Below are 23,534 nucleotides of genomic sequence, written 5' to 3' on the forward strand. Positions count from 1 at the left end.
GAAAATGTGGGGTTTTCTCATTGCCTTTCCTGATGTAAGCTGGATGAATGAAAAAGTAGTAAATTCTCCCCTCTACCCCTGTACTCCCCTCTTCAGCACCCCCTCAAAAAAAAAAAGGGTGAGATTCTAGTAAAATGAGAAGTAGATTTTAGGCAGCTTGCCTGAAAATTTCTTGTTGACACTCATTTAACTACATAAATCTGCTTGAAAAGCTTTTTATTGTGCTTTCAAAACCTGCTCTTTCAGATTTGTGAAGTATTCAGGGAGTTTTTTAGCAGCAAGGTAAAGCCAAGCTTCCAACTCATGCAATATTTTCTTTAATTACTGTGCCTTTGTTCTTAATGTGTAAATTAAAACCAAACTAAAAGTCATTGTATGTCTTCTCTGAGACTGCAAAGAGGACGAGCCCTGTGAACCACTCTTGCCTGATCCTTCAAGCTCTTCATAGAATCCCAGCATGCTGGGGTTGGAAGGGACCTCTGGAGCTCAACCCCTTTACTGAAGTAGGGGCACCCACAGCAGCTTGCCTAGGATCACGATGTCTAGGTGGGTTTAGAAGGTCTTCAGAGAAAGAGACTTCACAACCTCTCTGGGCAGCTGGCTCCAGCACCCTCACACCAGAGAATTTTCTCCTCATCTTTAGATCGAAACTCCTGGGTTCCAGTTTGTGCCCATTGCCCCTTGTCCTGTTGCTGGGCACCACTGAGAAGAGTTTGGCCCTATCCTCTTGTCCCACATAGGTCCTTTAGGTCTTGCTGAGCATGGAGCAGATCCCCTCTGGGGCTGCTCTTCTCCAGGCTCAACAGCCCCAGGGCTCTCAGCCTTTCCTCCTCACAGAGATGCTCCAGGCCTTTCAGCATCTTTGTAGCCTCCACTGGACTCTCTCCAGTTATTCCCTGTCTCTCTTGAACTGGGGAACTCAGAACTGGACAGAGCACTCCAGCCCTGGCTTCACTGTGGCATAGCAGAGCAGGAGGAGAACCTCCCCTGACCTGCTGGTCACACTCTCCTTAATGTACTCCAGGATGCCCCTGGAGCCTTGGCTGTGAGGGCTCAGTGCTGGCTCATGGGGAATTTTTTTCACCAGCACTCTGAGGTCCTACTCCATGGAACTGCCTTCCAACCCCTCACCTATATTGGTGCAGGAAATAACCATTCAGAGAGTGTCAAAGAAAAGGTCTAACAATTCAGAGTTACAAAAACCCACCCCAAACCTCCTCAGCCCCACCCCCCAAAACCATTCCTGGGCTCTGCTGCCCTGGCACGATTCCAGTTTATAAATGATGTATAAATCCACTCAGTTTTCAGTTGGATATCTGGGGGTGTGGGGGGGTGGGTTTGCTGTTCTTTTGTTAAATGATATTGGTTATTTGCAGGGCATGGTTGCATGTTTCTAGCCATCAGAATGAGTGGAGTTTTTCCCCCCTCCTTGTATAAAGTGATGTATTTGCATACTTCTGGTTTTAATCATACCCCGGAACTTGAGCAGGAGCTGATGGGCTTGACTTGCCAGGATCTGGTTGGTGTTCTTAAACCCACCAGCTGAATTAGTGCAAACCTCTTTGCTTTCTAAACTCTGAAATTCCAGATTTCCCATGCCTGTTCCTTGAGAAATCTGGACTCCTTAGAAACAGAGGAGTTTGTGTGGTCACAAATGAGCTTGGGAGCTTGGTGTTGCGTAGTAAAGCTGCTCAATTAGCTCCCTTTCATGTGTTTTGTGGAAGTTTTTCATGCATTGTTTGTAGGATAAAAGGAGCTAGAAGGGATAGATAAGGGTGTAAAAAGGTTGTGGGGAAACATATGGAAGAAGATTAGAGAAAGGCAGAAAGGAAAAGAACATTTCTCATCTCCCTTCCAGAGGATGCTTTTGGGCTTGCTGCATTTTTCCTAGGCAAGCCCAAGACACACAAAGTCCTTGTCCCTAACCTGCTGCTTCTCCATCTCCTGTCCCTGTATTGCTGATCAATAGCTAAAGGCTGCAGGGCAAGACGATGTGGCCAGAATCTTCTCAGTGGTGCTCAGGGACAGGACAAAGGGCAATGGGCAGAAACTAGAAACCTGGAAAGGAGAAATTTCTTTAGTGTGAGGGTGTTGGAGCCCTGGAGCAGGCTGACCAGAGAGGTTCTGGAGTCTCCTTCTCTGGAGAGATTCCCACCTGGCTATTGTGATCCTGGGCAGGCTTGTGTAGGTGCCTCTGCTTTAGCAGGGGGTTGGACTTGCATGATCTCCAGAGGTCCCTTCCAAGAGCAACCACGCTAGGATTCTGGGATTCAAATTGTCTTTATGAGCAGCTGAATCATCCCTGATCATAAAGCTTAGACTTCCATATGGTAGCACACACTGAACTGGGCAGCTGGTGATGAAAGTTGCTCATTCCCCTGTTGGTAGTTACACATCAAAGAGGCAGATCTGTATCGTAGGGGTGGCTGAAGAGCCTGACCATAACTCTCCTGTACTTTAGAGTAGTGTAGCTTCTTGTCTGTCTTCCTCTGCACTGTTCAATCTGTCAAGAGTTTGGATGTCTTCTGATTGGCTTTTGGATCATCTTTGCCTAATTGACACGTTCCTTCTCTGGCAATTTGGCCGCGCTCCCGTGGCAATCACAGTGATTGCTGCTTGTACACAAAGGCAACGTATTGACAGCGTGTTCTGTGGGTGTCAGAGCTGCTTTACAACTAAGAAAGCACTGAGCAGCATGGTCATCTCCTATCACTGGGGACCAGTGATCTTTCAGTTAATAGCCTTTAGCTTATTAGGTGGGTTATTAGTTATTAAAGTGAGTACATCTGAAGGCAATAGCCAGCTCCAGCAGGGACACTGAGGTGCTGGAGCAGGTCCAGAGAACAACAGTGCAGCTGGTGAAGTGTCTAGAGCTGAAGTCTTTCCTGGCCTGCATCAGGAACAGTGTGGCCAGCAGGAGCAAGGAGGTGATTCTTCCTCTGTACACTGCACTGGTTAGGCCACACCTTGAGTGCTGTGTCCAGTTCTGGGCCCCTCAGTTTAGGAAGGATGTTGACTTGCTGGAATGTGTCCAGAGAAGGGCAACAAAGCTGGTGAGGGGTTTGGGGCACAGCCCTGTGAGGAGAGGCTGAGGGAGCTGGGGTTGCTTAGCCTGGAGAAGGGGAGACTCGAGTGACCTTATTGCTCTCTACAACTCCCTGAAGGGAGGCTGTAGACTCTTCTCCCAGGCAACCAGCACCAGAACAAGAGGACACAGTCTCAGGCTGTGCCACGGGAGGTTTAGGCTGGATGTTAGGAAGAAGTTCTATACAGGGAGAGTGATTGCCCATTGGAATGGGCTGCCCATGGAAGTGGTGGAGTCACCATCATTGGAGGTGTTGAGGAGGAGACTGGATGGGGTGCTTGGTGCCATGGTTTAGTTGATTAGTTGATGTTGGATGATAGGTTGGATGCTATGATCTTGAAGGTCTCTTCCAACCTGGTCTATTCTATTCTTGTGAGGAGCACCTGAGGGATCTGGGGTTGGGAAGAAAAGGAAACCCAACAGATGAAGTCCACATTGAACTATGTGATTACACAGAGTAATTTGAATTCATTCATCTCTCTGGGCTGCAGGACAATAACTTTGCTAATTCCTCTTGCATCGATTGCAGTGTGTAGTTGCAGTCTTTCCATTTATACCTAAAAATAGCTGTAAAATTGTCTTAAAGACCAAATATTGCAACAAGTTTTCATTGTTAATTGTAAACATTGTGTTTCAATATCCTTACATTGTGATAACATGGCTGGCTCCCATCTGAAGCTCTGTGTGTTCCTCCTTTGACCAAATGTAACTGAAAAATGTATTAGAATTAAAATAGATGCTGGGTTCTGTAGGCACAAGTGTTTAAAACATGAGTTTGAGGCTGCATCCCAGCCCAGATGGTGCTTTTGGGGCTGCACCCCAGCCCAGATGGTTCTTTTGGACATTACAATCAAACTTGTTATGGGATGGAAAGGAAATGTGTGAAACGGCTCCTCAAACACAAGAAAAGGAAATATGGGGTAAATCTCTTCAACACAAGTAGGACATGGAACTGTTAGGGAGGGTCCAGAGGAGGTCATCAAGATGATCAGAAGGCTGGAGCACCTCTGGCATGGAGACAGGCTGGGAGAGTTGGGATTGTTCAGACTGGAGAAGAGTAGGATCCAAGGAGACCTTAGAGCAGCCTTCCAGGATTTGGAGGGGGGACTACAGAAGAACTGGAGAGGGACTTGTTACAGAGGCATGGAGTGACAGGAGAAGGAGTAATGACTTCAAACTGGAAGAAGCTGGATTTAGATCAGACATTAGGAAGAAATTCTTCCCTGTGAGGGTGGTGATGCACTGGAATAGGTTGTTCAGAGAAGCTGTGGAGGCTTCAAGCCTGGAAGTGTTCAAAGCCAGGTTGGATAGGGCCTTGTGCAACCTGGACTAGTAGGAAGTGTCCTTACCCATGGCGTGGGGGTTGGAACTAGATGGTCTTAACAGTCCCTTCCAAGCCAAACCATTCCATGATAAAAAAATGTTTTATATGATGTAATGCTTTAAAAAGGTTGTCTGTTGGTAGTGCTTGACAAAAGCTGCTCCTTGGTGTGCGTTAGCTCCTTCTGGCCCACCTAGCTGTGCAGCAGCTGATAACGAGCTGTGTGTGCTTGTTGCATCTAGTGTCATAAACTGCAGAGATCCTGCAGCATCCTCAGAGGAGAAAGCTCTAAATGTGATTTAGTGAGATGGCTGCTGTTAATATTTATACTACCTCAATGTCTATTCTATTGTTGGTTCCAACCTACCACATGCTGGTTTTAACACAATATCGGAGGTATCACCCTGAAGTGTTCACTCATCTGTCACTCAAGGATGAGTCAGGAAGTGTGGTGGAGTAAAACAAAAAATGATAAATTTATTGAGTGTTTAACACACAATATAGTTATTCATAACCTTCTAAAACCACAAAGAATAATGAAATTGAACAGCAGGCCTCTTTACAACTTTCACTTCAGTGCACGTGTTGATGAGCATGTTGAACAGTTCTCTGGGGAGAGGTTTCTCTCTTTTATTTAAATTTAATCTTATTTTCTTTTTCCAAGCCATTTTCATTGCTGTTGTGCGTGGTTCTGCACTGCAGTGCTGCCTGTAGCCCTGCTGAAGGGGTGTGCTTGTGATAGAGGCCTTGTTTCGGAGGTGTTTAATATAAAAATCTTCCCCAACCTTAATGATTCTAAGATCATCAAGTCCAACCCTTACCCCAGCACTGCTCAGGTCACCATCAAACCATGACCCTCAGCACCACATCTTCAGGGCTTTCAAACCCCTCCAGGGATGGGGACTCCACCACAGCCCTGGGCAGCCTGGGGCAAGCCTTGTTAGCCCTTTCCATGAAGACATTGTTCCTCATGTCCAACCTAAACCTCCCCATGGGCAACTTGAGGCCATTTCCTCTTGTTCCTTGGGAGAAGACACCAACCCCCATGTGGCTCCAACCTGCTTACAAGGAGTTGGAGAGAGCAATGCGGTCTCCCCTCAGCCTCCTTTTCTCCAGGCTGAACAACCTCAGGTCCCTCAGCTGCCTCTATTCTCCAGACTTTTATTTCCATCAGGTGCATTCCTTCTTCCATTGTGTTTTTGTTGTGGAGCACTATGGCACAGGGTCCAAGGACTTCAGAACCAGATTTCACTCTTGAGTATCTCGTGAGTTGTGTTTTGTATATTTGGTGCATTTAACTCCATAAATTAGGATAGGATAGGATAGGATAGGATAGGATAGGATAGGATAGGATAGGATAGGATAGGATAGGATAGGATAGGATAGGATAGACCAGGTTGGAAGAGACCTTCAAGATCATCGCGTCCAACCTATCAACTAATCCAACCCACTTAATCAACTAAACCATGCAACCAAGCACCCTATCAAGTCTCCTCCTGAACACCTCCAATGATGGTGACTCCACCACCTCCCTGGGCAGCCCATTCCAATGGGCAATCACTCTCTCTGTGTAGAACTTCTTCCTAACATCCAGCTTAAACCTCCCCTGGCACAGCCTGAGACTGTGTCCTCTTGTTCTGGTTCTGGTTGCCTGGGAGAGGAGACCAACCTCTGCCTGTCTACAACCCCCCTTCAGGTAGTTGCAGAGAGCAATAAGGTCACCACTGAGCCTCCTCTTCTCCAGGCTAAGCAACCCCAGCTCCCTCAGCCTCTCCTCATAGGGCTTGTGCTCCAAACCCCTCACCAACTTCGTTGCCCTTCCCTGTTCACGTTCCAGCAAGTCTCCGACAGGTGAGAAGTTCCATGTGTCGTAGTGCTCAGTCACTCTGTGTCCTTTTACAGGCCACGAGCTTGTTTCATGAAGGAAATACAAAAGTGATTGATGAGAATTCTTATTTTGTTTCTTTGATAGCAAAGAACATTCAGCCATGAAGTTACCATGGCTGATAAAAAAACTTCTCAGGCCGCTTGGTCTCAACTTTGCTGTTCCCTGGATCACTTTGTTTTTTCCTTTGTGCAGTGTATAATTCATGTTTCAGTGCATAATTTATATCTCAGTGTGTACTTTATATTCCAGGGTATAGTTTGTGTATTTTTTTTTTAACAGTTTATAATTCATATTCCAGTGTATACTTTCTATTCCAGGGTGTACTTTGCTTGCATGTAGAGCTTGTTTATTACACTTTTATTTACAGAAGGGTTTCGACGACGACTTTGCTTGCCTCCAAAACTGTTTACAGCACCAGACACGCGTGGGGCTGTTGGGCTTGCTGTAAAAATGTGTGTATTTATGTGCAGACACTTTAGTGAAATGAGCTGGTTCTGTTAATGGTTCTCTGCTTGCTGGTTTTAAAGTGATGATCTCTTGTTCTCTTCTAGCATCAGATAATAGTCAGCGATTTCGAGAAACCTGCTTTGCATTTGCACTGACGCCACAGCAAGTGCAGCAAATCAGCAGTTCCATGTGAGTGAGTTTGATCTCTAATCTAAAGTATTGCCATCAAATGAATCAACAGGGAAACTAGTTTAGCATAGCCTCCCGTTGGAAATGTCGTCTGGAGGGATACAGCTGTGTGCGTAGTGCCTCAGAGAATGGTTTCCTGGGGAATCCTCTCCTTTGTGTGCACGCTGATTGAGAGGAGAAAGGTGAATCACAGAAAACATCTGCTTGGAAGAGACCTCAAAGATCATCCAGTCCAACCAACCCTCTAACCAATTTAGGGTCAATCCTAAACCATGTCCCTAAGCACCAGGTCCACACACTGCTTAAACACCCCCAGGGCCAGTGACTCCACCACTGCCCTGGGCAGACCATTCCCATGTTTCAGAACTCTCTATGAAAGAAATATTTCCTAACATCTAGCCTGAACCTCCTCTGGCACAGCCTGAGACCATCTCCTCTAGTCCTGTCACTTGCCACCAAGGAGAAGAGGCTGCCCCTTTCTTGCTCCAACCTCCCTTCAGGGAGTTGTAGAGAGCAATGAGGTCGCCCCTCAGCCTCCTCTTCTCCAGACTGAACAACCCCAGCCTGTCCAGGTCCCTCTGGATGATACCCCAGCCCTTCCCATCATTCCAATCCCGTGTCAGATTCTGTGTTTATTCATTGTAAAGGCAGAATCATAGAAATGTTTTGGTTGGAAAAGACTTCTAAGATCATCGAGTCCAACCTTCCTTCATAGTATTTCATAGTGACCCATCAGAATTTCCTTAATAGTAGACAAAAAAGGGAATTGTAGAGTTCAGCTGAGAAGAGAATTGATTTATTCCCCTTAAAAAATGCAAAGTGTGTCTTGAGAGAGTAGTGGTTTGACTGACCAGAGAGAGAAGAGTGTGGTCTAGACTATATACACCACAAAGTGTGGTTTGCATACATTGAATTAACAGCAGACTGAGGCAATATTGATGAAGTTGTTGTGCAAACAATATGTTTCAACCTGTGTTCTCTTGTTCCCAGGGATATTTCTGGGACCAAATGTGACTTCACAGTACAGGTCCAGCTAAGGTAAGTGTTTGTATCACCTGTTCTTGATGCTGCTGCTGTTTGAAATACATCAGCTATAGGTTACCCACTAGGTCAGGCTTGCCTTCATGGAGAAGATTCTCATCCTGTTGTTTTCTTGTAAAAAGCAAGCTGTTGGCTGCTTTGAAAAGGGCAGATTTAACTACTTGTCCTTGTTACATGCAGCTTTCCTGAAGTTTCTGGTGGCCTGATGTCTGATGTGTCAAAATCCTGCGAGTATTTAGCTCTAGCCAGCTGGTTTTCTTCAGGTGGTTATTTCAGTGTATGCTCCTTTCTTTCACTCTACACCTGTCATATTCCAGGGGCCTGCACCTTCAGCATTTGTAGGGAGGGTTGTTTTTCCTAGCAGAGATGTCAAACACAGAGATGTCCTGGGCATGGCAACCCAAGGTCTATTCTTTTGTAGGCAATGGGAGGATTTATGGGAATCATTGGATTGGGTCCTAGCCTGTTGGTTATTTTAGAAGGTTTGATAAATGCATCATCTGTTGATTAAATTCTGTATATATCTCTGTAATTCTGCAGGGTTGTGAGCAGAGCTGGCTTAAGAGCTTGGTTCTGTCAAAAATGGCTGTCTTGCCTTTATCCCTCTGGTCATAGAGTAGTTTGGGTTGGGAGAGACCTTAAAGATCATTAACCCAGCACTGCCAGGTCTCTACTAAACCATGTCCCTCAGCACATCTCTGTGGCTCTGAAACCCTCCCAGGGATGGGACTCCACCACTGCCCTCGGCAGCCTGTTCCAGACCTTTGCAACCCTTTTGGAAAAGAAACTGTTCCTCATGTCCAATCTAAACTCACCCTGACCCTGTTCACTCACCAGACAGAAAGCAATTGCTTTTGGCTCTTCCTTGTTGGGACACCTGCTGATCAACAAGTTGCATTGGCTTGGTGTGGGGTCAGGTGGACAAAGGGATGAGGGGAGCATGAGGACAGAAGGTAGCTCCCTCCTGTTAGGTTCATTCCAATGTGATGGTGCATTCATGTGGATGGAGCAGGTCTCTTGGAAGAAATCCAGTGGAGCTGAGAGGCTCTTTCTGGTCCTTTGAATGCCTATTGTCCACAAGCTTGACCTACACACATTTTGTAGCACAAGGAAGGGTGTGTCTTATTTTGGTTCCAGAAGCAAATAAACCTGTCTGTGCTTGAGGAAATAAATAAAACTCTCTGAACTTAAGAAAGAGGCTTGACATAGACATGAGGATAGCATTTGATTCTGGGGCTGAACTGCTCTCTGGTTTGTTGGAGGAGGGACAATTGCAGAGACTTGTCCTCTGTGAAACCCTGGTCGTGTTTTGAGAGGTCAGGCTGGAGAAATGGTGGGCAAGACATTCAGGTCTGTCTTCTGAAAGAGAAACCTGCACATCTGAATGAGTCAGAGTTGGTCTGAGGGATTCAGGAAACCTGAGGAGGAATCTACAGCCATCTTGTTCCAAACCGGTCACTTGGGGGGAGGCCTTTCCTGCTTAATGACCTGCACAGCTAATTTGAGCACTGAGTTTAGCAAGATCTGTCATGCTTTCATAACTCAGTGGGGAGAGAAAGAATCCTTCTAGATGATCTTTAAATCACTTTAGAAGTGAAAGGTGATGGAAGCTCTTTGCTTTCAGGTTTTGTTTATCAGAAACCAGTTGTCCACAAGAAGATCACTTCCCACCCAATCTGTGTGTGAAAGTAAATGGGAAACCATGCAGCCTTCCAGTAAGTAAGATGTTACTTTGATATGTGTATTTGGATAGCATTATGTGGAGCTGTCTGTCAGAGAAAGTAGCCTGAGAATTTCTCCTAACCTTTGTTTTCACATTTTGGATTATTTGAATGAAGATGGATAGATGCCTGGAAAAGATGGTAGAGTAAATAGATGTCTGGAAAAGGTGGTAAATTGTTTCTCAGGACATCAAACAATATAGAATCATGGAATCATTGAGGTTGGAAAAGACCTCTGAGATCAAGTCCAACCTTCTACCCAGCACCTCCATGACCACTAGACTATATCCCAAAGTGCCACATCTACTAGTTGTTCAAACACCTCCAGGGAGGAAAAATCCAGTAGATCCAGAAGATTAGTTTTCAAAGCATATGACAATAAATTGCTATGTTTGACAAAGATTTTGTGGTCTGGCTGTAGTTGGGACTCATTTGGAAGCCCTCTCTGCAGGGAATAGACCATCACTGACCAACAGGCCTAGGGAGCCAAAAAGCTTGGTGAACTGGGGCAATGCACAGGGTTAGGCTGGGTGATATAAGCCAGGCAGGGGAGACAGGAGAGGTGACAAAGGTGCCTTTTAATATTCCTAGGAATAGGTGAGGCTGTGTGTAAGGAGATGGGGCTTGTAAAACACCCACTCTTTTATTGCCTGCTAGATAGCTCTTCCAATTGAAGAAGGAGCCTGGTTCAGGTGAGACACAGCTTCTACTGGGGCGAGGTTGTGATGAGAGGGGAAGGAGGCAAAAGCATTTTGTCTGTTTCTTTCTTACTGAGGGGATAAATACGTTGATTTCTAGGGCTATCTTCCACCAACCAAAAATGGTGTTGAACCAAAGCGACCTAGCAGACCAATCAACATTACCTCACTCGTCAGACTCTCTACGACGGTACCAAACACAATCGTTGTTTCGTGGACTGCGGAGATTGGAAGAGTAAGTAACTTTGGTACAAAAATGCTGTCTAAAGCTTCTCAGCTTCTGCTTTGGCATCTGTTTGGAAGATCTGAAAGATAAGTAAGCTGAATTGTGCAGAAAACACTTCAGGGTTTAGCAGTAAACTGCTCCTTCTTTTGATTGTATCTGCTAGGCAGATATGCTGTGGCACCTGGGGCAGATACGCTCCCTTAGATCACTAGCTCTCACTTCTTTTTGGTGTGATCTCTCCCACTTGATTCCCACCCCCCCACTGATACATTGAGGGCTCAGATAAGAAGATCAAGACTTCCTATAGAACATTTGTCTATCACAACTTCAGACTTCAAACTCCACCCCTGATTTTAGGCTCTTGACAAACCCTGTCTTGGCTTCAACTTGTAACTAGCGTGTGACATGCAGAACAGAGTGGGCTTTTACCACAGCAAATGTGGGCATGCTCAGCAGGCAGGGCCCAGGAGATTTAATTGGCCTTTTTTTACACTTCTATCCTCATAACTGCTGTCCTTATACTTAATATTTTAAAAGTCATGTGTTTGTAACTTCTTTTTGTCTGTGGGGAGAATATTACAGTTGGTATTACAAAGTTGCTGCTGTTCCACTGGGCTAATTAAATCTGGAACATGCTGCAAAAAGATACAAAAAAAGATGCAAAAAAATTACAGGCTGGGCAGTGACTGGCTGGAAAGTAGCCCTGAGGAGAGAGACTTGGGGGTGCTGGTGGACAAAAAGCTCAACAGGAGCTCTCAGTGTACATTTGCAGCCCGCAAAGCCAATCAGATCCTGGGCTGCATCAGGAGAAGTGTGGCTAGCAGGTCAAGGGAGGTGATCCTCCCCCTCTACTCAGCCCTGGTGAGACCCCACCTGGAGTACTGTGTCCAGTTCTGGAGCCCCTATTACAAGAGGGATGTGGAGGTGCTGGAACGTGTCCAGAGAAGGGCCACAAGGATGATCAGAGGGCTGGAGCACCTCTCCTATAAGGACAGACTGAAGGAGTTGGGGCTGTTCAGTCTGCAGAAGAGAAGGCTCTGAGGTGACCTAATTGTGGCCTTCCAGTATCTGAAGGGGGCCTACAGGAAGGCTGGGGAAGGATGCTGAGAATGGGGAATGGAATGAAGCTGGAGGTGGGGAGATTCAGGCTAGATGTGAGGAGGAGGTTCTTCAGCATGAGAGTGGTGAAACCCTGGAATGTGTTGTCCAGGGAGGTGGTCGAGGCCCCGTCCCTGGAGGTGTTTAAGCCCAGGCTGGATGAGGCTGTGGCCAGGCTGATGTAGTGTGGGGTGTCCCTGCCCATGGCAGGGGGGTTGGAACTAGATGATCCTTGTGGTTCCTTCCAACCCTGAATGAAACTATGAAACTATGAAACTTCAATACATTAGCCTCTGAATGAGTGCACTGCTTTCTGATGGCAAAGAATCCTACTGGATGCACGTTACAGAATCAACATGTGTTTGGAAAACGGTGGCTGTGCCACTGCAACCAACCAGCCTGCTTTCAGAAGTCCTGAAAATTGCCCTGAGGTGAAACCTCGTCCAAGAATTTGTCAGTGTGCAAATCCTGGGATTCCTGAGCCAGAGTGGAAAAATGCTTACAGCCCAACCATGCACAATAGCTGGTGATAAAGCATCACGACGCTGTTTCACGATGGATTTCTTGTGGAGCGTAAAACAGCCTCCGTCCAGGTTATGGAATAAATGATGGCTGAGTGATTGCTTTCAAACCTCCTTTTATCTAATGAGAACTGCAGGTATCGGAAATAAGTGTTGAAAAAATGAACCTGGTTTGGGTTATGTTGCTGAAGTGCCTGTGTGCAAGCTGATGATTCATAGAATCCCTGAATCCCACCATGGTGGGGGTTGGAAAGGACATCTGGAGATCAGATGTAGGGACACCCACAGCAGGTTCCCCAGGATCACAATGTCCAGGTGGGTCTGGAATTTCTCCAGAGAAGGAGAACCTCTCTGGGCAGCCAGCTCCAGCACTCTCACATCAAAGGCATTTCTCCTCCTGTTTAGTTGGAACCTCCTGGTTTCTGGTTTGTGCCCTTTGCCCCTTGAGCTGGGCACTACTGACAAAGATCTGGCCCCATGCTCTTGACCCCACCCTTTAGCTGTTGAGCAGATCCCCTCTCAGGCTGCTCTTCTCCAGGCTCAACAGCCCCAGGGCTCTCAGCCTTTCCTCCTCACAGAGATGCTGCAGGCCCTTCAGCCTCTTTGTAGCCTTCACTGGACTCTCTCCAGTAGTACTTCAGTTATAAACCCATATTGGCTTGCAGCTTACAATACAGAACTGAGGAGAGTGGCAGATTCTTCATGCATTTCATACAAATCAGATGCCAGTCAGGACTTCCCTGCTTGTGCACTGCTTTCCTAAAGTGATTGTTTGAGAGCTTGACAGTTAAACGTGAGGAATCGGATATACCATACACCATTTGAATTGCCCTCCTCCCCTTCCCTTCGGAGTCAGATGCATGTCCCAACTGGTTTACTCTACCTTTCCTCAAGTCATAATTGTCATTTATCTTTATTTTATATATATATATAATTTTTTGGTAACACAATCTGTTTCCAGAGCCTTCTGTACGAGCTGCCTTGGGCAAGTTCCTAGCTTTGTAGATTCAAGCTGTCGGTAAATAATTTCACAATGTTAATTAGCATTTTTTTCTAACTTCTCTCCTAATTGAGGCATTAAACAAACAAGTTAAAGCAGTGTAGTGGCTTTTAACGAGGGGAGAAGCCTTCCTGGTAAGAAGGAAACGTTTCAAATGTGGCATTTTTGGATGCTGCTGTCTTCGATTTGGGTAATACTCTGAGAAGATAGACGACTGAAATCCCATCTTGGGATCCTGGTGGCATCCTAAATAAAAGATGGAAGATGTCACAATGGTGTGGATTAATTTTGCTTTGCTTTGCTTTGCTAGTGGAAACACACATGGCAGTTGTTAGGGGAAGCCTTTCATTTTTCAGAGTGTATGAAAGCAGCGACAGGTTTAGGAAATGCTGCTTCTATCCAAATATAATTGATGTGCCCTGGTGTGAGAGCACAGATCTTGTCCTTTCCATTTTGAGGGTGGAAGGGAGAGAGGGGTGTTGCTGCTGCATGGCACATTTTTAGAAAGACAGTTACTACCTGCTGCTGTTAGCAGCTAACAAGAGAAAAAGAAGAGAGAGCTTCAGGAATCTCAGGCCCTGGTTTGAAACCAGTTAGTGATGCCAGGAAGAGCTCTGCCGTTCCTGCTTGTCCCTTGAGGGAAGGCTTACCCTGCATACAGGGGAGCTGGCAGAGTTCCTCACTCTGCATCTGACCTGCTTGTACACCAGATTATTTTCTGTAGTGGCAGAAGTGAACGTTCCTGGCTTCTGGCTGAACGTTGATGGGGAGAAGTGACCTAACCTCTTCCAGAAGGGAAGAACAAGACAGTTGGGAGTGGTGACTTCTTGCCCGCTCTGGTTAGATTCACTAGAGTACACCTCAGCTTCGCTGAACTCTTGAACTGCCTTACTTCTGGTAAGCCTTGGCAGTGAAGTTTGCATTTCAGAGACAGCAAGGGCAGGAAGATAAGCAAAAGTGCATCCAGGCGGAGTGGGGAATGCTGCAAGCAAGGCACCTCTTCATGTGTTGCTTTTGAAGAGGCATTGCTGCTGATTGTCCTCTTTTAAAAACAGAAGAAACTTTGCTTTAAAAAACAAACCCAAAGAGTTTGATCACATTTGACTTGACAGCTTCCCTTAAATGTAGAATCTGAAAATCATAGAATCTTAGAATTGGTTCAATTGGAAAAAACCTCTAAGATCACTGAGGCCAGCTGCTGACCTAACACCACCTTGGCCACTAAATCGTGTCCCCAGAGTGCCATGTCCACAGGTTTCTTGAACGCTTCCAGGGATTGTGACTCCACCACCTCCTTGGGCACCCTGTTCCAATTCCTGACCACTCTTCCAGTAAATAAATTTTCCCTAATATCCACCTTAACCCTCCCCTGGCACAATTTCAGGCCATTTCCTCTTGTTCTATCACCTGATTCTAGGGAGAAAAGACCAACACCTGTGACTGATGTACAATTACCTTTCTGACATGAACTGGAGGCTGCGTGTCCCAAGTCAGACATAAAACTTCCAGAGGTGTCCTAAATGCTGTTTTAATCCCTTGATTTACAGCTAAATCTACCTTCAGTGAAGCGTGCTGTCAACTTTTGTTGCCTCTCTCAAACTCCAGCCCGGGTGAAGAGCGATGTTTTTTTTCCCTAGGCTGAAAACTTCGCCATCTAAAGTCTTGTAACTGCTTTGGGAACAGAGTGCCCTGTAATCACACAAATTGCATAAGCAGTGTATAAAATGAAAGCTGTCTTTTTGGTTAACCCAGTGCTGACTTGAATTTTTGTTGTGTTTTCTAGACCTATTCCATGGCAGTCTATCTCGTCAAGCAGCTGTCCTCCACGGTGTTGCTGCAGAGGTTGCGAGCAAAAGGAATACGGAACCCCGATCACTCTAGAGCTCTGAGTATGTCTGATGTGCTGCTTGCTTAAAAAACAGAAAAGAAAAGGGAAAACAGCTTTTGTAAAAGGAGATTTGAAATAGGACTGTACTGACTGAGGTTTGGACTTCCTACAATTCTCTGGGTTTGGAGAATCTGATAGTGGTGTGCTTTGTATTCAGTTCCAATTCAAAGACTCAGAGGCCTTTGTTTGTACTAGGAGCCAGTCCAGGAACCCTGTTGACACTGTGAAGGGGAAAAATGCAAGAGAATCTCTTTTCAGTTCAGCCATACTGGCTTTGTTTCCTCAGAACAGAACAACTGTATTTATATAGTTAACTGAGTAATTCAGTACCTCAAGCAAGCTGACCTAAATGCCTGATACTGAACCTTTATGCTGACATGCTGGAGGAAAGTCTCCATCAACACAGTTTTTTGTTTCTTTGGCACAGTATTGTGGAGTGAGCTCCTGGAGAGAGAGTGTCTAGCACAATCCTCCTCCCAACCCCCTTCAAACTGAAGTGTGAGCTTTGCTGCTTTATTGTTTTCTCTGACAAGCACATGTTGGTATAAGTTTGTAAGCTGAAACGGCTGCATGTTTCTTTATCGAGGAAAGGGGTGAAAATACCAACACCTGATAGCTGTTGGTCATCCTCTTCAGTGCTCAGATGATGTGTGTTGTAGCCAGCACAGGACCTTCTCCAAATGGGGAAGAAATTAGTCCACCAGTAAAAGCTCCAAAGCCAGTGGCATTAGCTTGTGCTAATGCAGCATGATGATTTTAATGCCCAGAAATCTAGATTGCATTCAGGTGAATCATGCTCTGTGTGTACAAGGTGAGACTGAGGGTATATCATAAATTCATAGAAGGGTGTGGGTTGGAAGGGACCTTAAAGATCATCTAGTTCCAACCCCCCTGCCATGGGCAGGGACACCTTCCACTAGACCAGGTTGCTCAAGGCCTCATCCAGCCTGGCAGTAAACACTTCTGAGGAGAGGGCATCCACAACCTCCCTGAGCAACCTCTTCCAGTGTCTCACCACCCTCACTGGAAAGAATTTCTTCCTAATCTCCAGACTCAATCTCCCCTCTTCTATCTCAAAGCCATTGCCCCTCATCCTATCACTACAAGCCCTTGTGAAAAGTCCCTCTCCAGTTCTCCCATAGCCTCCCTTCAGGTACTGGAAGGCTGCTGTAATGTCTCCCTGGAGCCTTCTCCTCTTGAGGCTGAACAGCCCCAGTTGTAGGTCCAGCTCATAGAGCAGGAAGAACATGGAACTGACTCATTCATTTAACCAGTGACTTCTTCTAAAACAGTCCTTCTGAGTAAAAGTAGAGGATGGGTAAAGGTGAAAGCCTTCTGAAGTTCTAATATTTCACAGCAGTTGTTGAAAACTCAGATTTTTTTCTTGGGGTGCTTCTGATTTCTTATTTCTGCTGTTGAGTTTTGAATCACAGGATGGCTTGAGGAGTATTTCAGAGGGTTGCAGTGGTGCTTGTCCATCTGAGAGTTCCTCACCCATGTTTTCAATGTGCTTGAAGTTAACAGTCAAGTCAATGTGGCTCATCTTGTCTGTAGCTTTGAAATGACTGTGAGGTACAAAGTTGCATGTGAAGGAAAAGAGACATTCCTGTATAAATACATTTTTAGTTTCAGATGAGCTTATCCCACTTTCCACTTTGTTAAATCTTGTCATCATTTATGAGCTTTCTAGTGGGTAAAGACCGCTTGTGTCACGTGTTTATTGTGTGAGTCTGAAACAATAGTCTCTGCTGCTTGCTTCCAGTGGATGTGGCACACTGAGTTTAACACACAGTTTCAGGCTTGTTTTATTTCTCTATCATCCAGTTTGTGATTAAAATCAACTCTAAAATGAACCTTTTCTTCTTCCAGTTAAAGAGAAACTGACCGCTGATCCAGACAGTGAAATAGCAACAACCAGCTTAAGAGTGTCTCTTCTTTGTCCAGTAAGTTTGGGGTTTTTATTCCCTCAAAACTGATTCTGAGCAAAATGTAGCTGTTCTGGTAGAGGTTAGCTTGTGCTTACCTGTGTATTAGTGTTACGGGGCTAGGATCGAGTGCAGAAGTTAGCTGTCACTGTGGTTAAGTGTGTGATACAGCCCTGAGAAAAGCAGTGTTTCATGAGCTTGAAAACACTATTCAGAAGTACTGTAGATTCACAGAATCGTTTTGGTCGGATAAGTGCTTTAAGATCATTGAGTCCAACCATTCTATAGCTCTGCCAAGGCTGGTGCTGAACTATGTCCCTCAGCACCACATCTCTGCCTCTTTGGAGCAGCTCTGGGGATGGGGATTTAGTCACCTCCCTGGAGAGCCTGTTCCAGTCTTTGGGAGCCCTGTCAGTGAAGAAGTTTCTTCTGATATCCAACTTAAACCTCCCCTGGTGCAACCTGAGGCTGTTTCCTCTCATCCTATTGCATGTTCTTTGGGAGAAGATACCAACCCCCACCTTGCTTCAGCCTCCTTTTGGGGAGTTGTAGAGAGCCTCCTTTTCTCCAAGCCGAACAACCCCAGTTCTCTCGTCTGCTCCTCACCAGATCTGTTCTCCAGACCCTTCACCAGCTTCATTGCCTTTCTCTGGACCCACTCCAGCCCCTCAATGTCCTTCTTGGAGTAAGTGCCCCCAAACTGACCCCATGATTCAAGGTGTGGCCTCAGCAGTGCTGAGTACAATGTTTATTATATGTAATCATTCACTGCAATATGTCAGTAGGTTTTCTGAGTGTGCAGTTTGGGTCCTTGAGTGGGGTACAACCACTCTCAGTGGAAAGGTAGGTGAATCTGATAATCAAAATAGCTCTTCAGCCCTTATCTGCAGTCAGAGCACTGAGCATCTTTTAACTGAAGTTGGCTGTAGGCTTTGAGCATTTAGCAATCACAGATTTTATCGAGTTGGAAGGGACCCTCAAAGGTCATCTTGTCCCTTCAGTCAGTAGGGATATCCCCAACTAGATCAGGCTGCTCAGGGCCCCATCAAGTTTGACCAGTGTCTCCAGGGATGGGGCCTTCACCACATCTCTGCACAACCTGTTGCAGTATTTCACCCCCCTCACTGTGAGGAACTTCCTGATGTCCAGCCCTGCTGTGGTTTAAAAGCTATTGCCCCTCGTCCTATCACTACAAGCCCTTTCAAACAGTCTCAGCTCATCTCAGATTGAGGTAATAATCTTAGATTCAAAACAATGCAGTGTGCTAGAGGTTGGTATTCCAATTTTGAAGTGGGAGAAGACAGTTGTAGTTTATGTGGTAGTGGCAGGGATGTGCCTTATTTTGACCTACTCGGTGGTTTTCAACCAAGACCTGGGTTTCTCATCATTGTTATGTGACTCAACCTTAATATTTGTGCTCTTGTTTTAATTCTGAGGACTCGGTGCTCTTGTTTCAAGTACCAGGAACCTTCTCTGTATTGATTGAGGCAGTATCTTTATTGCAGTGTAACTTTTTAACCTCTTTTCACCATTAAGGATACATCTGTTTCCTGCTTTGGCTCAATCTGCTCAAGCTTGTCAGGAAATTTGCAGTGTTGAAATCTACAGAAGAGAACTGCCTTCATCCTTTCAAAGCTGCAGTTTATTTCTCAAGTTATGCACTGTGTTCTTAAACCCTACCAATGTAAAGATCAACTTTTTTAACAGATAAGCTTTGCTTCCTAAGGAAAAACCCAAAAAGGCACAGTTGACATTGTGGTTCCTTTTTACATGTGCATGAGGTTACTATAAATCTTTTAAATGTCTTTTCATCATCTTCAATCTGAAGCCTTCCTCCTTATCAACACTGATGCTGACTAACTAATAACACATTTATAAGGAAGATAAAACCCATCTGTGAGAAAGATGTAGAGATTACACTGACACCGTAAAATCCTGCTCTGTCAACTTAGAACCTCATAACCTATAATAATACAAATCTCTGAACTTCTGTATGACATCAATACACTGAAGGATTTGGGGTCCACACCTGCTGAGTTGAATTTTTGTTGGGCTCTTAGTACTTTTGTTATTCTAGAAAGCACAACAATAGTTCTGTTGGGGTTTTGGGTTGTTCCTTTAGGCACAATATCCTTACCTCTTAAAATTATCATAGCATCATAGTATCATTCAGGGTTGGAAGGGACCACAAGGATCATCTAGTTCCAACCCCCCTGCCATGGGCAGGGACACCCCACACTAGATCAGGCTGGACAGAGCCTCATCCAGCCTGGGCTTAAACACCTCCAGGGACAGAGCCCCAACCACCTCCCTGGACAACCCATTCCAGGGTTTCACCACTCTCATGCTGAAGAACCTCCTCCTCACATCCAGCCTGAATCTCCCCACCTCCAGCTTCATTCCATTCCCCCTAGTCCTATCACTACCTGAGATCCTGAGAAGTCCTTCCCCAGCCTTCCTGTAGGCCCCCTTCAGATACTGGAAGGCCACAATTAGGTCACCTTGGAGCCTTCTCTTCTGCAGACTGAACAGCCCCAACTCCTTCAGTCTGTCCTTATAGGAGAGGTGCTCCAGCCCTCTGATCATCCTTGTGGCCCTTCTCTGGACATGTTCCAGCACCTCCACATCCCTCTTGTAATAGGGGCTCCAGAACTGGACACAGTACTCCAGGTGGGAGTTCCCAGTACAGACGAAAATAAGCATCCCTCAGCAGGAATGAAATGGCTGTCAGAGTCTAGATGTGCCTCTGTGTTAATTCATTAGCTGGAGTTAATCTTCATGCATTTCCTGGACTTACAAATTTGTGCTTGATTTGTCAAAACCACCATTTGGGGCAGTTCTGTTGCTTTATAGATCATTCCATGGCAATTTTCTGACCTGCTTCTTTTTGTCCTGATTGCCTCCACTGCTGATAAAAGTCCTGCAGTGCTTTTAGATACATTTTTTTCTTTGGTGATTGGGGTTCAGATGAGTTGATGCTACAGGAGGAATATTCTCTAGAGCAGAGCTTTTATATCTGCAGGTTTGCTGTACCTAGAGATGTCACATTCTCTTCTTCTTTCTCAGGGTTCTGCCAAGGGTAGAACCAAAACAACAATCAGGTATTAGGTTGCAGCTCCTCAGAACTCCTATCTTTGTCAGTATTTCCTCTTTAAAATCATTGTCTGTCCTCACTGACACACAAAACAAAGTCTACAGCAACATTATTTGGCGTGTCTTTGCCTCTATGTCATTTTAACAGTGTCTGCAAAACCTACAGACTTGACTTCTTCTCCAGTGTGTTCCTCATTCAGTGCTGTCTGATTTCACTGGAACTCTTGGAGAAGAGGAGGCTCAGGGGTGACCTCATTGCCCTCTACAACTACCTGAAAGGTGGTTGTGGCCAGGAAGGGGTTGGTCTCTTCTCCCAGGCAACCAGCACCAGAACAAGGGGACACAGTCTCAAGCTGCACCAGGGGAAGTTTAGGCTCGAGGTGAGGAGAAAGTTCTTCACCAAGCGAGTCATTCGTCATTGGAATGTGCTGCCCAGGAAGGTGGTGGAGTCACCACCCCTGGAGGTGTTCAAGAGGAGATTGGACGTAGCACTTGGTGCCATGGTCTAGCCATGAGGTCTGTGGTGACAGGTTGGACTCGAGATCTCTTCCAACCTTAGTGATACTGTGAATAATCCAAAGGTTTGTTGGGGCAGAGGCTGCACCTTTCAGTGCACAAGAAAGGTTGTTAGCATGATTCAAACAATCTTCAGGTCAGAATGTGATTTTTGTTATTACAGCCTCCATGTTTTTCCTTGCTAGCTTGTAAGCATTTGGCTCAGGGAGAATTCTTTTTTCTTGTAAGTATTTTGTGCTTACTCTCTAATGCTTGGAAGTACACATTGCAAATGCAGAGCCAAAACCGCAGGAAGGCTGCCTCCTCAGCTCTGCTACTGTGAAAGGTGCTGTTCTCCCATCTCATTCATGCCATGGAGATGATTCTCTCTCCTGTGTCCACTTCACTGAAATAAATGGAATTGGCTGTTGGGGTGAGGGTGGCAGGTTTAAACCTGATCACCTTTCTTTCACCCTCCCAACAGTGCAGAGCAAGGCAGCTTCCTCTGCATTTGTTTTGGATTGCTGCTGAGCTTTTTTTAGCACAGAGGCTCGCTCTCCCTCCGAGATGATGGAGTACAGAGGGAAAAAAAAAATGCTCTCCTTAACTATTGGCTGAATCTAGCCAAGATACAGCAGGCAAATGGGCTGGGCTGGACTGAGCCTGGCTTTCAGGAAGAGGCTTAGGGGTTTTTTCTTTATATTTATTTATTTTCCTTTTTATTTCCCGCCCCCCCCCCCCCCCAAAAGAAAAATAAATAAATCCTCAGGCTCTGCAGCCAGACCAAATGTTTAACTGAAGAAAAATTCCAAGTGTAGCCTTTTCCTTGTAGGTATTGCAGCTTTGTTTACAAATGCTTCACTCCTGGTTTGGGTGCATAATTAGCAGGAGGAGATAGGGAAGGGTTGTGTGCTTGCAAAAAGAAATTAATGCGGCGTTTCTTCGGCTGCCAACGAGCAGCAATCGAAGCAGCAAGTGCTGGGAAGCAGAGTTTTCCCCAAAGTTAGGATGCATCCTTTCTTTTATGTGACCTTTTCACTTGTCAGCCCTGCCACGGTTTGGCCAGTTTGGCCGAGCTGATCCAGGAGGTTCAGTGCCAAAAACGGGAAGGGAGACATCAAGTTGTTATCGCCGAGCCTCGCTGGGTCTGTCTGCATGCGTGTGGCAATCCTACTGCTGTGTGGAAATCAGAGCCCCAGTTTTTATACCAAAAGCCTGTCAAAATGTTTCTGCTTTAAATCTGCCTCTGTGGTTTTTTTTTTTGACTCAGGGGATGGGTATTTATGTGCTTCCTGCAGCACGTGTCTTCAACCTTCCTTACTTTGGTTTTGCATCGCACAGAATCATCCCAGGTTTTATTTCCAGCACCTTTACTTAGAGCTAGGAGATTCTCATTGTGCCCAAAAGACAAATGAGCCATTGACCTACCATCTGGGAGATAAGAATTCATAACAGACATGGATCAGGGGGCCTTGCTTTGTTGGGGGTTGATTATGTGACAGAAATAATGTGCTTGGTCATGGATTTGGGGGGGGAGGGGGTGCCAAACACATGGCACAGCCAGCACCCCCTGCAGTCTGAGCTCCCCAGCACCATTACTGCAGGCTCCCCAGGGAGTTCTTTGCTCCCCTCCCATCTGGTGGTGAGTTTTGTGACAGTGACTGAGGGTCAGAGGGAGGAAAAACAAGCAAGATCTTGCAGTCTAGCTGTGAATTCACGGGGGATGGGCTGGAGGGATTTCTGCTTACGGGGGATGCAACAACAACAACAAAAAAGCATCATGGAGGAAGTAGTGGACTGTGAGTAGAGCCTTTGTTCTTCATACTGTTTTTAGTTTTCTGATATTCTGAGATTGAGTGCCATCCTGTGGCACCCATCTTGTACTGCTCAGAATCAGTATGCATGACCACAGTGGTGGCTTAAGCCCTACTAAACCCAGTTCCTCATACTACCCTTTGGAAAACCTTCAGCCAGTTCTAGCAGAGAAATAATTGTGTGTGTTTTAGTCAGATTTATCTTAACTTCAAAATACTCAATATAAATAGCCCTGAGATTGCAGACACTTAATAAATAATTGTTTTGTTGGTTTTCAATGTGGGAAAGGTCTTGTTTAAGACATTCCTGCTTTTTTACCTTTAGTGTGGTCAGTCAGAGCCCCTCCTAACCTCCCAGCATAAGCACTTTGCCAGAAAACACCTGCTTGGGATTTTTGAGGAGAGGAAACTTTTATTTTAACTTCAGGTGAACATGAAACACCTTTCACTGTCTAATCAGTTTTGCTTTCATCATACCTTCATGTTTCATGGCCTGGCTTAGCATTGATTTATTGACTCCGAACTGTTCCACAGTTTAGCCTGAACACTCTCTGTATTTAGCTCTCCTATGTTATCTGTTCCACTTAAGCACTCAGCTATGATTTCTTGTGTTAAACTTGTGGAAGCTTTATGCTGGCCTGCACAACCTCACTGTCCTGACCTTCCTGTACTCTTGAAAGAAGGGATGGTCCCCTTCGGAGCTCATCTTCTGTCTTATCTTCCATGAACATTTGCAGACCCTTTGCAGCCTTGGAAAGGAGTGGTGGTATTAGAGGAGATGGTCAGATAGAGAAATGCATCAGGAAATTATCTGCAGGCCTGCAAATTAATTTTTTGTGTGCTTGCTTCTGTGGCTGTAAAGTTAAAGTAGCAGCTCTGGTAGTGCCCTCAGGAGATTTAGACAACAGGTTGAGCTGTGAGTAGATAGGAGAGGACTGACCCACATTCATCAGCCTTTCAGATACTAATGAAGAAGAATTCTTTTTTGTGGTTCATCCAGGAAACTTACATGCGACAGGTGCTTAGTGGAGTGTGGAAGGATGTAGTCTTCAGCTTCCTTGATCAGATGTAGCTAAACATGTGA

General features: G+C 45.5%; 1 protein-coding gene across 2 annotated transcripts in view; it reads left to right on the plus strand.

Moving 5' to 3' along the window:
• Positions 1-23,534, plus strand: part of PIAS1 (protein inhibitor of activated STAT 1) — an 84,098-nt gene that overhangs the window by 47,609 nt on the left and 12,955 nt on the right. For both annotated transcript variants that reach the window (XM_068143550.1, XM_068143551.1), the window contains exons 3-8: positions 6,846-6,930; positions 7,921-7,968; positions 9,596-9,686; positions 10,491-10,625; positions 15,019-15,124; positions 16,993-17,066. In XM_068143550.1, the coding sequence (XP_067999651.1) occupies positions 6,846-6,930; positions 7,921-7,968; positions 9,596-9,686; positions 10,491-10,625; positions 15,019-15,124; positions 16,993-17,066 (539 nt within the window). The remainder of the gene's footprint in view (positions 1-6,845; positions 6,931-7,920; positions 7,969-9,595; positions 9,687-10,490; positions 10,626-15,018; positions 15,125-16,992; positions 17,067-23,534) is intronic.

The sequence above is a fragment of the Melanerpes formicivorus genome, unplaced genomic scaffold, assembly GCF_026170545.1.
Source record: "Melanerpes formicivorus ecotype bairdi unplaced genomic scaffold, bMelFor1.0.p_v2 SCAF_10, whole genome shotgun sequence".
In the NCBI taxonomy this organism is placed as follows: Eukaryota; Metazoa; Chordata; class Aves; order Piciformes; family Picidae; genus Melanerpes; species Melanerpes formicivorus.